The sequence below is a fragment of the Labrus bergylta genome, chromosome 11 (genome assembly GCF_963930695.1).
Source record: "Labrus bergylta chromosome 11, fLabBer1.1, whole genome shotgun sequence".
NCBI classification, from domain to species: Eukaryota; Metazoa; Chordata; class Actinopteri; order Labriformes; family Labridae; genus Labrus; species Labrus bergylta.
Window position 1 is genome coordinate 27,679,306 of NC_089205.1, and position 14,601 is coordinate 27,693,906.

The 14,601-nt window shown below is 45.0% G+C and overlaps 3 protein-coding genes and 1 long non-coding RNA gene across 5 annotated transcripts in view; all 4 read left to right on the top strand.

Moving 5' to 3' along the window:
• Window positions 1-1,546: 1,546 nt before the first annotated feature.
• Window positions 1,547-1,954, top strand: LOC109999892 (late histone H2A.2.2-like). The gene has a single exon (XM_020655055.3). The coding sequence runs from the start codon at window positions 1,547-1,549 to the stop codon at window positions 1,952-1,954; it is 408 nt and encodes a 135-aa protein (XP_020510711.1).
• A 702-nt stretch (window positions 1,955-2,656) lies between these two features.
• On the top strand, window positions 2,657-6,536 carry LOC109999894 (uncharacterized). Of its 2 annotated transcripts, none has more exons than XR_003809739.2 (3): window positions 2,657-4,100; window positions 5,130-5,207; window positions 6,369-6,536. It is a non-coding gene; the product is annotated as an uncharacterized lncRNA (long non-coding RNA). The 2 variants fall into 2 exon arrangements; XR_010667155.1 differs by having other exon boundaries at window positions 2,657-4,079.
• Window positions 6,537-8,342: 1,806 nt separating this feature from the next.
• LOC136180502 (cilia- and flagella-associated protein 251-like) lies at window positions 8,343-9,431 on the top strand (the record flags this gene model as incomplete). The annotated part of the gene is made up of 1 exon (XM_065960479.1): window positions 8,343-9,431. A coding segment is annotated over one exon (1,089 nt), but the record flags the coding sequence as incomplete, so codon positions are not given.
• A 3,109-nt stretch (window positions 9,432-12,540) lies between these two features.
• slc8a2b (solute carrier family 8 member 2b) overlaps window positions 12,541-14,601 on the top strand; it is a 163,752-nt gene continuing 161,691 nt past the window's right edge. Inside the window, exon 1 of the mRNA XM_065960109.1 lies at window positions 12,541-12,686. The gene's annotated coding sequence lies outside the window, so the exon portion shown is untranslated. The remainder of the gene's footprint in view (window positions 12,687-14,601) is intronic.

Here is a 14,601-nt window from a genome sequence, read left to right on the forward strand (position 1 = left end):
TTGTTGTTTCAGAAGTCTCGGTCCTGCCTGTGTGACTCATTTGTTATCCAGATTACTTTGCCATCTTGTTCTCAGGCTGATAAACCAATTCCAGCATCAAGTGTCTTAATAAATGAGCAAAGGATCGGAGCCCCATTCAGTGCCAGCTGTGAACGAGCCAGTGTTCCACATTATGCCTGTTACTTTGTGTTCCTCGTTACATGTACATTACAAGTTACATGTGGCTTTTTTTCTCCAGACAGTCTCTCCCAGTTCCGCCTGCACCATCTGCCTTCTTGAAAAACTGAAGCTCTGTTAAGAGAACAGCATCCTCCTCTTCTTGGTGCAGTAACAACCTACATGGTTACATTCCAACAAAACTGTCCAGCACTGAACAGGCGGCCATCTTTTCAACAGAGAGAAATCTAATACATCAAAAAAACAAGGATTTGATTTTAGTGCAGCTACATGTTGGATTTTTATTCTTCATTCCTCTTATTGATGAACCACCAGGTCTCTCTCTCTCTCTCTCTCTCTCTCTCTCTCTCTCTCTCTCTCTCTCTCTCTTCCTCTCTTTCTCTCTCTCTCTCTCTGTCTCTCTCTCTCTCTTTCTCTCTCTCTCTCTCTCTCTCTTCTCTCTCTCTCTCTCTCTCTCTCCTTGTCTCTCTCACTCTTTCTCTCTTTCTCTCTTTCTCTCCTTGTCTCTCTCACTCTGTAGTTCTGTTTCTCTCTTTGGGTCTTTGTGTCTCTGTCTCTTCTCATTCAGATCTCCAGCCAACCGAGTCCCGCCCACTCACAGGACACTCGCTGGCATGGACGCTTCTAGAGCGCCACAGGAATGAGTCGTAAACCCTGGAAGTAAGTTAGCATGTTAGCGCCATGAGGTCTAACGTCTAAAAGTCAACGTGGATTTTGAATGTGTTTGTGGTTAGAAAAATAAGGTCTGTGGTTAACACAAGCTGAAGAGATGTTGGTGTTTTGTTAGACCACATAAACTACGTTAGGTAATACCTCCACTTGTGAAGTTTGAAGTTTTTACACGTCTTTAAAAAGGCGGTCGCTAACAAGCGGCTAAATGTGACTACAGTGGTTGTCGGGGACATTAAAGGTCATCACGCTGGGCACAGAGGGCGGGAACTCTCTCACTAGTCAGAGATGTCTCCTGTAGGTTTAATCTTTAGGTTGAGGTGAATATTATGTTAGTAAACTATTTATTAAACTACGTGGATTAGTTTATCGGAGATCGTCTGAAGCGTAACGCTAGTGAAATTCACCTTACATATTCTAGTAATCAAGTGAAGAAGAGGAGCCAGGTGTGAGCAATCACCAAATGACTGCCTGAATGATATAAAAGCAGAGATCTGTGTTTCAGTGAGAAGCTGTGGTCCTGAAGTGCAGAATACTGGTGAGTTGGAGACATTTAACTTTGATGTGGAGGAGACAGGAGAGCTGTGTGCAACAATTTTGATTGAAGTTGGAAAAGGCCTTATAGCTTTTTTTGTGAGGGGGGTAAATGTTCTTTATTATGTAATCAGTACTGAATTGTCTCTCTTTACTTAGCTCAAAGATGTCTGGACGTGAGAAGAAAGCTGCATCCAAACAAAAAACCTCAGTGTCCCAGTCTTCCAGGGCAGGGATCACTTTCCCTGTAGGACGCATTCACAGGCTGCTGAAAAAAGGACACTATGCAGACAGGATTGGCAAAGGCGCTGCAGTGTACCTGGGTGCTGTCCTGGAGTATCTCACCGCTGAAATCCTGGAACTGGCAGGAAACGCCTGCCGTGACAACAAGAAGCAGCGTATCAACCCCCGACACATCTTGCTGGCAGTGAAACATGATGACGAGTTCGACAAACTGCTGGCAGGGGTCACGATCTCAGAAGGTGGTGTCATCCCAAACATCCAAGCAACCCTTCTCCCCAAAAAGACCAAGGCACCCAAGGATCAGGTCACAGCTAAAGACGTCCAGTTTTAAAATTGAATGTGTTCACCAAATGTTATCATATTAAAATGTTTATTCTTTAAAGCGTGTATTATTTATTTAGCATGGCGCTTGTGTCCCTGGGGTTGGGAAACTTTACTTCAAGGGACCCACATGGCTCAATGGCAGGGTAGTGCTTCATTTCCTCTTCTTTAAAGGGCCATTGCTCTCTGAACTGGTTATCTCTCCATCTCTCTCTCTCTCCATCTCTCTCTCTCTCCTCTGTCTTATGAGCGAGCAGTGAGCCTCCAGTCAGGCAGACATGATTTAGAGGCCTTTTGTGCAGATTGCTAACATGCCTGCAGCTCAACTGGAAAAAAAAAACAAAAAACACAACGCCCAGATTTCCTGCTGATGAAGCAGTGAAGGACGAAAACGTCCGCTGCGAGCTTCATCTGCCGGCTCTCCTCCTCGCAGCCACAGCAGGAGGGTCAATCAAACGATTCCCGACAGGACTTAGTAATGATTTCTCCTTCTTTAACTTCCACTCCTCTGCGTCTCCTCTGCTCTTCGATATCTCCGTCTACACCTCAGTATCTCTACCAGCAGCTGTAGTTCTGTTTCTCTCTTTGGGGTTTACATCGTGTCTCCTGTTTCTGTGTTTTATGTAACTCTCTCTTCCTCTCCTTGTCTCTCTCTCTTTCTCTCTTCCTCTCCTTGTCTCTCTCTCTTTCTCTCTTTCTCTCCTTGTCTCTCTCACTCTCTTTCTCTCCTTGTCTCTCTCACTCTGTAGTTCTGTTTCTCTCTTTGGGTCTTTGTGTCTCCTGTTTCTGTGTTTTATGTAACTCTTTCTTTCTCTCTTTCTTCTTCTCAGTCTTTCCCCTCCTGCTCCATGTTCGTCCATCTCTCCTTCCCAAAGCTGTCTCTTCTCCTTCAGATCTCCAGCCCGCCTGAGTCCCGCCCACTCACAGGACACTCGCTGGCATGGACGCTTATAGCACTGTTTTCCCAGAATGCTTTGTATGCGTTTCAGTGTTTGGCACAGGAAAGGTAACTCTAAGAAAGGCAGGAACGCCGATGTGAGATAAGAGATGGCCTCGCAGCATCTCAGGCTGATGTCATTTATATTGGGAGCGCCCTGCAGAGCGTTTAGATGGTCTCGACGAGGCTGAAGGTGTCTGCTTCTCTATCACAGGGTCCTGTAGTTACACTGAGGAGGGGATATTACACGACTGTGATAGTGGGAGCTCCTGCTGCTGTGGGAGAGTCACCACCATCTGTCACTGGAGAGAGAAACCGACTCTGCAACAACATGTTCCCGTCCCAGAACATGTTGAACAAACTCTCAGAAACCGCAGCCAGCCGTCTGATGAGCCGCAGAGCTCGGCAGAAAACAACACAAAGACACTGTTATTAATACTGACAAGTTCCAGGACCAAAAGTGGTTTTCAATTATCTTTTTTTGTCACAGTAATAAACATTTGTGGGCAGCAATTACCACAAATCAATTAATGAAAATGACATTACAAAATCTGAATCAATTGGGGCCAAATGTAGACGGTGAATTCTGAGCTGCTGAAGACAAATGATCAGTTACAGAATCATGTTTAAAGTTTACAGTTCAAGATATGTAAACACAACAGTGGTACCAAGAAACCGAGATCCACACTCAGTTCAATACCAATGAAAAAAAGAGTCACACATACCATCCATGACCTCTTCACTGGGATCTCTGTGGGGTTCCTGACTTGGTCCACAAGGAACCTGCACATCTCCACACATTATTCTAGGACTAAACTTCACTTGTAATCAAGATGGTGGCTGTATAAAGAGATAGACATAGCCTGTGATATTCTGTTAGTCAAAATGTTGTTTTCTTGTGTTTTGTGTTCACTTCCTGTTTTATTTTGTTGTCTGCTGCTTGTGTACAATTTCTAGCCTGACTTCCTGTCTTTGTTCCAACACACCTGTGTCTCATCTGTAATCAGTCAGACCTGTATTTAAACCCCTGTGTTTCCACTGGTTCTCTACCAGATTGTCATCGTTACCTTAGTGTTTCATGCTTTCCAGCCTTATTTACCGTGTGTTTTCTTGCCTGGTTTTGACCTTTGATTGGATTTTTGGATTTTGTGGATTTGCCCTTGCTGGATTTTACTGCCCTCGCTGACTGTCTTCTTGCGTATGACCTACAAACGTTTAAGTAAACAACTTTTTCTTACAACCTGCTTTTTGTGTCCTTGACTTTCCTCGTCAACTGAGTCTGGTTTTGAACTGTTACAAGCCACCAACATGGCACCCTCTGAATCCTCCTTTTTTTGGTAACCATGAAGGGACCGTTGTGGACAGCAGGGTTGACCTGCAGTATTACATCTCCATCACAAGTAGCCCCCGTCATGAGGCATTCATCTTCTTTTAATCTCCACATACACATGAAGCATTTGATGTATAGATTCAGTGATGAATACAGACTCATACAAGAACGGAGACGCTGCAGCCTCCACTTCACAAAAAAGACGCAGCGGTTTGATGAGACTAAATTTAGAAAACGCTACCGTTGCAGTCCTCTCGACCGTTTTGTCGTCTGCCAACTGAATTATGTATGAAATTTACCCGTTTTCAAAGCTGAAGACAAAGATGTTTTGAAATACATCCTCTTCATGTGTTCAGGATGAATGTTTGCATCTCTACGGTAACAGATGAAGAAGGTCGATGGAAGGAAAGTCATTTATACGTCTTGCTCTCATTATAGGTTTTTCTATTGTGTGGGTGCTTTTATTTTAGCACAAAGATAATATGGGATAGTTTTACTTTATTCATAAGCAGGGAAACTTAAATATGTGGGATCTGACCCAAATGAAGAGCAAATTAAGTTCAGAGATTTATTGAAAAAAGGCAAACATTTTGGCGAGCCAGCCAGGAGTCAAAACCAGGAAGTTGGTTCAAACAGGCTAAAAGGAGAAGTAGAGGAAAAAAACCTCATGGTATTAAAACATATTTAAAAGAAAGAAAGCAGTGTTTGCAGCCAAACTCAGCTCAAACATCCAGTGAAGGGATTGAATCAGTGGAACCTTCAATAAGAAAGTCAAATTTTTGTGTTCATATATCCATCTGCTTATCAAAAAACATTTTAATAATGCTTTTTAATTTAAGTAAAGAAGTTCTGCTGCTCAGCTCCCTACTTTCCGTCTTTCATTTTCCTCTCTCAAATTTCTTTTCTGTGTCGTTTCAGAGGAGTGGAGGTGTTGGAGCAGCGGGGTTAATCAGAAACATGCTGAAGTCAGGATTTTCCTGCCACCTTCCACCTCAGGTGCAGTTACATTAACAAGCTCTACTCTCCCCCCGTAAACACTGAACTGTGAGTGAGTGTCGTTGAGTGCGTGTGTGTGATATTTTATGTTGCTGTGTATTTCTCACTGTGCTGTCAGTGTGTGTGTGTCTCTCTCAGTCTGCTGGTGTTTCATATTGTGTGTTTGTGTCCTCTTGGAGTTGTCATGTGTCCATGAATCTGTGTTTGTTTCTCTGTGAACATTTCTCTGCTCAGACCTCCTGCTGCTTCAGACGACAGGGAACGCAAAGGAGGATATAACAGATAAAATAAAATAAAAAGTGACTTCTGAACAGTTTTTGGGGTATACAGTCTGCACATAACAGATCATCTCGGGGAAATGATGCAGAAATGGTGGCCGAAGGAACAGATTGCAACGCTATAATGACTTTTTTTCAGCCCTTTTGTCAATGCAATAAGAAGAACATACTGGTGAATTGAAACATGTCATAGTGGCACCGGTGGCCTATTGGCAGCCTGGGTTTGAATCCAACCTGTGGCTCCTTTGCAGCATCTTATTCCACACTGTCTCTCACCCTGATTTCTGACTCTATCCTCGTTACTGTCTCTCTAATAAAGACACAAAAAAGGCCCAAAATAAATCTGTGAAAAAAGAAGAGAAAACATAATAAAACAGTTTAATTACATATACAGAGATTGTATTGGTCACATGTTGGTAGTGGATATAAATGTCATCACCCCCCTCCCACTCACTTGCGGTTTTTCCCTGAAAATTTACTGCAGCTCACCCTGACTTAACGTGGGAAATTTACAAGGGGCTGGCAGGAGATTTCCTGGTCAAATGGGATTCAAAGAAGGTGGCTGTTTGCTTTCACATGCATGTTATAATTCAAGTAATCGGAAAACGTATATATTATAATGACAGGATTCACATTGCTATTGCAAACACCTGCTTTTCTTCACACCCCGCATTTCAACCATCCAATCAGACTGGAGTACTTGCTTGACTGCAGGTGTACTTGCTGTGCAAAAATAAAGATACTGATCTTAGATAAAGAAACTTAACGAGTTACTTTTTCTTGCTGCATGGATACATTTTCTTAACTCAAACAAAACATCAGGCCTTTCTTTGTGTTTGTATTATCTTGAAATAGGACGTTAATCTGGACTTGTCATCTGCAGGGGCGGAGCCAGGGGAAGTCAGTGGTCCGGTTCAGCCACCCAGTGAAGAAAAAGTCTTACTGGCTATATGCTACTGGTCATGTGCTTTATGTGTAATTAGATATCGTTGACTCGTTTGACAGATAAATTCAGAAATCATCAAAAAATATAAAGAAATGTTTTATTTCAGCACCAACGAGCCATCAGTTCTTAAAGCAGGGCAACATCAGAGTGCGTCATCTCCCTGAATCTGTGGAGGGTCGTTTCTACACATTCTCCTCGCTGTGTGTGCCTCCTCTCCTTTGTCTCGATATCATTAAATTATGAACATGTTATTAAGAGCGAGATCTCTCGCTGCAGCGCTGCATGGGCTCATTTACATAATCGACACAAACAGCATGTTTTCTCCGCGCTCACATGCTGCGACTCATGTGATCTATTACATCACTTACCTGCATGACGCAGGAAGCTGCTGCTGCTGCGGGCTAACCCCTCTCACTGTACGAGAACATGTGTGTGTGTGTGTAATTAATTCATCATGGTGTGTACAGTGTGTGTGTGTGTGTGAGAGATCCTGATTAGAGATATGCTGTAATTACCTGAGCCAGAAGCCAAAGGTCACCGACTCTGTGAAGAGACTCCAAAGCTTCTGTGTGTGTGTGCGTGTGTGTGTGTGTGTGTACGCCATTTTGGCAGTTAGATTAATAGAGCAGAACGGAGGTCACTCTGAGGTTATTTAACCAATCTGTTCTCTCCTCTTTAATGGTATTTACTAAAAGCTGCAGAAACACATTAGCTGCATGATCCCTCTCCGCTCCTCCGTTAATGTGAAATAACATTTGTACACATAATGATGTTCATGTGAAGAGGGACAGATGAATATCTGACTGTGTGGCACTCAAAGCATGAGCTCATTTGACCGCTTGTCTGTTGGCTCTTAGAGAATCTGGTCTGTGTGTGACCACCATGCTGCTCCGTACACAGACACAATTCATGTACCATAGCACCAGATGAATTCTGATTAAATTAATGCCATCATTAATGACTTCACAGGCCAAGGAAGATTAGAAAACTGTATTTGACTGCAGGAACCTCACTCAAAGGTCTGTGAGGAGTTTTTTTTAACTTGGTATAAAACAATCTCAATGTGATACTGAGGCTTCTTCATAACCTCCTAAAGTTAAATAAACCATCAGCAACTAACTGGACTTCTTTCTTCTGGATTTATTCATCGCCCGTCACTGCTGTTGCCTCTGGATCGGATTCCAATAAATACCAAAAGTTTCACAGTCAATAAATGTCAAGAAGTTAAGAGCAGTGAGTTCATATTATTAAAAGAGACCCAACAGGAGCTCACTAGGAGCAAGCACTCTGCAACAGAGGCAGAGGAAGGAAGAGGAGGAGGAGGAGGAGGAGGAAGATGAGGAGGAGGAAGAGAAGGAGGAAGAGGAGGAGGAGGAGGAGGAGGAAGAGGAGGAGGAGGGAGAGAAGGAGGAAGATGAGGAGGAGGAAGAGGAGGAGGAGGAAGAGAAGGAGGAGGGAGAGAAGCAGGAAGATGGGGAGGAGGAAGAGGAGAAGGAAGAGGAGGAGGAGGAAGAGGAAGAGGAGGAGGAAGAGAAGGGAGAGAAGGAGGAAGAGAAGGAGGAGGAGGAGGAGGAGGAAGAGGAGAAGGAGGATGAGGAGGAGAAGGAGGATGAGGAGGAGGGAGAGAAGGAGGAAGAGAAGGAGGAAGATGAGGAGAAGGAGGAGGAGGAGGAGGGAGAGAAGGAGGAAGAGGAGGAGGAAGAGAAGGAGGAGGAGGAAGAGGAGAAGGAGGATGAGGAGGAGGAAGATGAGGAGGAAGAGAAGGAAGAAGAGGAGGAGGAGGAGGAGGAGGAGGGAGAGAAGGAGGAAGAGAAGGAGGAGGAGGAGGAGGAGGAAGAGGAGAAGGAGGATGAGGAGGAGAAGGAAGATGAGGAGGAGGAGGAGGAGGGAGAGAAGGAGGAAGATGGGGAGGAAGAGAAGAAAGAAGAGGAGGAGGAGGAGGAGGGAGAGAAGGAGGAGGAGGAGGAGGAGGGAGAGAAGGAGGAAGATGAGGAGGAGGAAGAGAAGGAGGAAGAGGAGGAGGAAGAGAAGGAGGAAGAGGAGGAGGAGGAGGAAGATGAGGAGGAGGAAGAGGAGGAGGAAGAGGAGGAGGAAGATGAGGAGGAAGAGGAAGAGGAGGAGGAAGAGGAGGAGGAAGATGAGGAGGAAGAGAAGGAGGAAGATGAGGAGGAGGAAGAGAAGGGGGAAGAGGAGGAGGAGGAGGAGGAGGAGGAGGAAGATGAGGAGGAAGAGAAGGAGGAAGAGGAGGAGGAGGGAGAGAAGGAGGAGGAAGATGAGGAGGAAGAGAAGGAGGAAGAGGAGGAGGAGGGAGAGAAGGAGGAGGAAGAGGAGAAGGAGGATGAGGAGGAGAAGGAGGATGAGGAGGAGGGGGATGAGGAGGAGGAAGAGAAGGAGGAAGATGAGGAGAAGGAGGAGGAGGAGGAGGAGGAGGGAGAGAAGGAGGAAGAGGAGGAGGAAGAGAAGGAGGAGGAGGAAGAGGAGAAGGAGGATGAGGAGGAGGAAGAGGAGAAGGAGGATGAGGAGGAGGAGGAGGAGGAGGGAGAGAAGGAGGAAGAGAAGGAGGAGGAGGAGGAGGAGGAGGGAGAGAAGGAGGAGGAGGAGGAGGGAGAGAAGGAGGAAGAGGAGGAGGAAGAGAAGGAGGAGGAGGGAGAGAAGGAGGAAGAGAAGGAGGAGGAGGAGGAGGAGGAGGGAGAGAAGGAGGAAGATGGGGAGGAAGAGAAGAAAGAAGAGGCGGAGGAGGAGGGAGAGAAGGAGGAGGAGGAGGGAGAGAAGGAGGAAGAGGAGGAGGAAGAGAAGGAGGAGGAGGAAGAGGAGAAGGAGGATGAGGAGGAGGAGGGAGAGAAGGAGGAAGATGAGGAGGAAGAGAAGGAGGAAGAGGAGGAGGGAGAGAAGGAGGAAGAGGAGGAGGAAGAGGAGAAGGAGGATGAGGAGGAGGAGGGAGAGAAGGAGGAGGAGGAGGAGGGAGAGAAGGAGGAAGAGGAGGAGAAGGAGGATGAGGAGGAGGAGGGAGAGAAGGAGGAGGAGGAGAAGGAGGATGAGGAGGAGGGAGAGAAGGAGGAAGAGGAGGAGAAGGAGGAGGAGAAGGAGGAGGAGGTGTAGTCATGCATTGTAGCATCTCAGACTCCACTATATAGAAACTGATTTATCTCAGCGTCTCCATATAGAGACAGACAGACTGACTGACTGACTGCTTGGTCAGCAGGCCTGAAACAGTCGCAGACACACACACACACACACACACACACACACACACACACACACACACACACAAACTAAGTAATTGGCTTTGCGCGATACTCTGATAAATGCCTCCTCTCCTCTCCTCCTCTCCTCTCCTCTCCTCTCCTCCTCTCCTCCTCTCCTCCTCTCCTCTCCTCTCCTCTCCTCTCCTCTCCTCTCCTCGCTCCTCCTCTCCTCCTCTCCTCCTCTCCTCTCCTCTTCCTCTCTTCAGTTGTTAGGTTAACTGTGGGTATATGTCACATTGTGGAGCCCTCATGTTCACATCCAGACATTATAACACCTGACACATTAAAATAAAGACGGTGATGTTTAATATTAGAGGATGGACAGATTACTGCTCCGGGCGGCTGCCTGCGGAGACTCTTTACAGCCGTTCATCAATTTTCAATCTCCTCTTTGTTGTTTCTCTTCTGCCCTCCTCTTTTCTCTTCTGAGGATTCAACAAATACTGAGGACTCACTTTAGATGAACATCTTACTTCTGAAGAGGGAATAAAAGTGTAATCAGACTCTGCAGGTAGAGCTCAGGAATAGTTCTTAATAAAGCTGTAGAGGGAAATTGGCTATAAAATCTGAACACACTTGTATAATTCTTGTGTCTGTTCTTTTTGAGATTGTGAGGCAGGGGATTGGGATTATATCAAGCAACCCAAGTGTGCAGGGACAAGTCCAGCAGCGGGGACCCCCTTGATGAGGCGTGGCTTAATTCAAAATAAATGGCCTGATCTGTGTTGCAAAAAGGCTGCTAGTAGCTTTCTTTACATTTTTATGAAGCATCTTTACTTTAATTTCTTTTTGATTTAGTTTTGGGTATTTTGTGCCTTTATTGGAGAGAGAGGACAGTGGATAGAGTCGGAAATCAGGGAGGAAGAAAGGAGGGAATGACATGCGGGAAAGGAGCCACAGGTCGGATTTGAAAATCGATTTCATAAGACATGTTCTTAGGAGAGGAATCCATAAAAGATGCATGCACACTGTCTAACACACAATGAATTTATGAGATATTTTCAGATTGAACCATGCCAATAAATAATTCTTTTTTTGCAAGTTTTCACAGTGCAGGTGTCTGTGCGTACATTAAATTATGACTTTAGACAAACATCTTATTTTTGAGTGCTTAAAGGCTTTATATGTGATTTTTTGATCCAGCAGATGTCGCCCTTGAGCACCAGCATGAAACCAAAACAACTCGCGCTGCATTGTTGTGTTAGCATGCTAATGCTAGAGATCTTTCTTCACACTGCATGTAAATTTACCTGAAATGAGCGTGATCTAGAAACACAGTTAAGCAGTGAGTACAGTATGTTATTCTTCTTTTCTCTAGTCCCTCAATTAAACAACTTTTATACACGAGGGGAGGAGTCAGCTGGCCGTCCGGGCGATGTAAACAAAGTGAAGATAGGACTCTGAAAACTCTGAAAACATCACAGACAGTGGGACTCGGGTGTTACACCCATTGTAGACAGTCATGACTCACAGAGTTATTTTCAGAGGAGATACTTGATTTCTATTATATTTAAGTGTGAAAAATCAAATATAAAGACTTTAATGAATTAAGCTCTGAAGATTTTATGCCATATGTATATTCATTTAGTAACATTATAACCAGTTCTAAACATGTGCCAAATGTTTGATTGTCATTGTTTGACATGTGCTGATGTGTATTTGTTATTTTCTCTCATTACGTTGTCGCTCACGTCTGTTTTTGATTTCTCATGTCTTGTAAGAACACATGCAGGACGACACTACCTCTCCTGTTTCCTCACTAACCCCTCCTCTCCTTTCCTCTATCCTATCACTTCCTCTTTTAAATTATTTTTTTCCCCATCACGTTCTCTTTATGACACAACGTAACCTCCCTTTCTTGTTCTCCCCTTAATTGCATCTCTCTGGTCTCTCATGACCTTTCATACCGACCACACACCGCTCTTTATTTCTCCTTTTATTTCAACACTTTGCTTCTCTTTCTCGACTCTCTCACTTGCTTGATCATGTTCTCCTTTCATTTCCTCTTCTGTCTCTTTCTTGCCTCCTGCCCACCATTGCTTCTCTTCATTGTCTCATTATTTTCATTCTTTCTTCTCCATTGACTTTTTCATCAAATTCCTCTCCTCTCTTTCCCCATCCCTTTTCTTTTTTCTGTGCATTTTTTTTGTGTTGTCTCAAATTCTTCATCTCACCTTCTCTTGCTTTACTTGCCTTGTTTTGTCTCCTCTCCTTTGCATTTTATTTTTCTGTCTGAAACAATTTCTCCCCCTCACCACAGCTCAACCTCTCTTTCCTTCTGTCCATTATCACACCTTTTCCTCATCTCTCTTATTTTGTGTTTGAGCCTCCATCTCTTCTTCAAATTCACAACTCTGGTTCTCTTCCTCACCTCTCATCCCCTTTCCTCTCCTTGTTACATTCAATCCCCATGTTTTGTTTCCACTAACATCCTTCCTTTCTCCCTTTATTTAATCTCTTCTTTCCTCTTCCTAACCTCTCGTCTCCTCTATTACTTCCCCTTTTACCTCCTCTTTATCAGTGCTCCTTTAATTCCTTCCCCCCTCTCCTCTGTTCTCCTGTGCTGTCCCATATTTCTCTCCAACCCTTTCCTTTCATTCACATTAGATTTCCTTCAAATATTATCCACCCTTTCTTGTTCCTCGTGGCCTTTCTTTTCATCTCTTCATTCATAGCCTCTCTCCTTATTTTTGTGTTTCTCTCATGTCCTTGATCTCTCCTGTTATCCTCCTCTGTTTCTCTCCCCCTCCCAGGCACATATCCCCTCTCCTCATCCATCCACCCGCGCCCCCGAGGACAAAACGGCGCTGCTCGGCACCCCGCCCGGCTGCGCGCTGTTTGTGTGTTAAAGAGAAAAAGAGAGAGAGAGAGGAGAGAGAGAGAGGAGAGGAGAGAGACAGAGAGAGAGAGGGAGGAGCAGTGACTGAGCGGCGGAGCGCAGCAGAGAGGACAGTTTGCTCTCCGCTCTTTCACACTAACACCAGATACTATGCTTACTCACTAACAGCAGGTAAGGAACATTTTCATTTTCTGTTGTGCTCAGTTTGTGCTCAGCGCTTGGTTGTTTGTGTGCGTATTTCCTTTCGTCGCCCCATGCGGGCATCACTGCTGATCCTGAACCATGTGAGACCATGTGGAGCTGCCTGTGGTGCTCGAACTGGACTATGGCAGTGTGTGTGTCCCGCAGGAAGTGTTTTTTAAAAGCCTGTGATTCACATGTGTGCCAAATCAATCTCTCTACTTCTACGGGCGTTGCTGTAATCTGTGGGATGATTTATATGTATGTACAAACCTCGACATAATCCGGATAATGTTTCCTCCCCCCCTCCTCCCGGAGGCGTCCCCTGTCTCCAGCTGAAGTTTTTTGGGGGTGCATGAGTGAAATATCAAGGATGTTGCAGGGGATTCTGTTCTCTGCACACAGACTACACTGAGCCTCCTCCAGCCGAAGTGCCTTCCCTGCGTAATGAGTGTTTCTGCCCGGCGTGGCCCCAAAGGGAGCGCTGGGAGTGTGGAGGTGTTGTGTTGTCACTTTCTCTTGACATTTAAACTCGAGCTGCCTTTGTTTTACTGCAGGAAAAAAAAGTTAATTGCACTAATTTTTGATTTAGTTGTTTGATTGGTGAAAAAAGCTGCGTAAACTGCTGATGGAAGTTGTCCTTAGTGTGGGATTTTTTTGAGACCTGCCTTTTCATTGGTGCACCAACGTGGGCTTGTGTTGTAGTATTTGTACTGTGACACTGCGCCTCACTGTGCTGCGGAGATCAGAGTCAAGGGAGAGCACAGAGACACAGGAAATCCGGTTGAGCCTTCACAACGCAAACCTACTATTACGCATATTTATACAGTAACCTGAATTTAAAAAAAAAATGCTTTCATGTAAGAATTCCTGCTAAAGTTGTCAGTGTTGTTATGTGATTATTTGCACTTTTATTGTTGCTTCTCATTCAGCTTCTTCAAAACGTTGAATTTAGGCTAAAGGTGTAGATTGATTATTAATGACAGTCAGACATTTCCTGTTTGCTCCTGTGCCTCTCTGTGTAGCTTGACGCAGCAGGCTCCTCTGTCCGGTCTGGGTTTGTTGGTGATTGCGCTGTTTGTCACTTTAATGTCTCTGCCGCTACTGTTCCTCATTCCGAGCTCTCCCAGATCTAAACTGATATTTGATTGTTTTCATTTCCTTTTTTGCATTTGAGACGACTCCGGGCTTTCTGCAGACATCGTTACTTAATGTTGCGTAACTGTGCGCAAGAACGATGGAGACGCTTCAGCCTCATTCAGTGAATGAAACTGGTGTGTTAAAGGGAATCATGCAAAAATCATATCTCAGAATATCATATCATATATCCAGAAACTAAGAAGTCTTTTACATGCAGTCACTTCATGTGCATGTGAATACAGCCTTTGCATGTCTCCACATTATGTTTTAAAATAATCCCGGATTGATTACTGCATGGCCTATGAATTGAGGTCAAATAGTTTATTAATATAAATCAGATTGTGTGGTATATGTGACGTCACTCTGACCAGCTCTGTGTTTTTTATTCATTGGTTTGAGCTGTGTTTGCTGGAGGCAGCTCTGCAGGACAGCACAGGGATGAGCAGCTCACGATGATGAATGTAAAATAGTTGATGCATTCAGTCTGAAGTCTGGCTGTAGCTCAGATGACGGGGGGGGGGGGGGGCTAACGGGGGGGGGGGGCATGCAGGCTGCACAGAGAGCAGAGAGAGGAGTGGGGATCCTCCTCCTGTGTTGAGGAGCTGCAGCGGGGCTTCCCTGGGCTTTTCCTCTCCCTCTCGCTCTCCCTCTCTCTCTCTCTCTCTCTCTCTCTCTCTCTCTCTCTCTCTCTCTCTCTCGCTCGCTCTGCCTCTGCAGTTTTTCTGTGCTTCCCTTGTTTTCCCTGCTCCAGCTTTCCGCCCTGCCC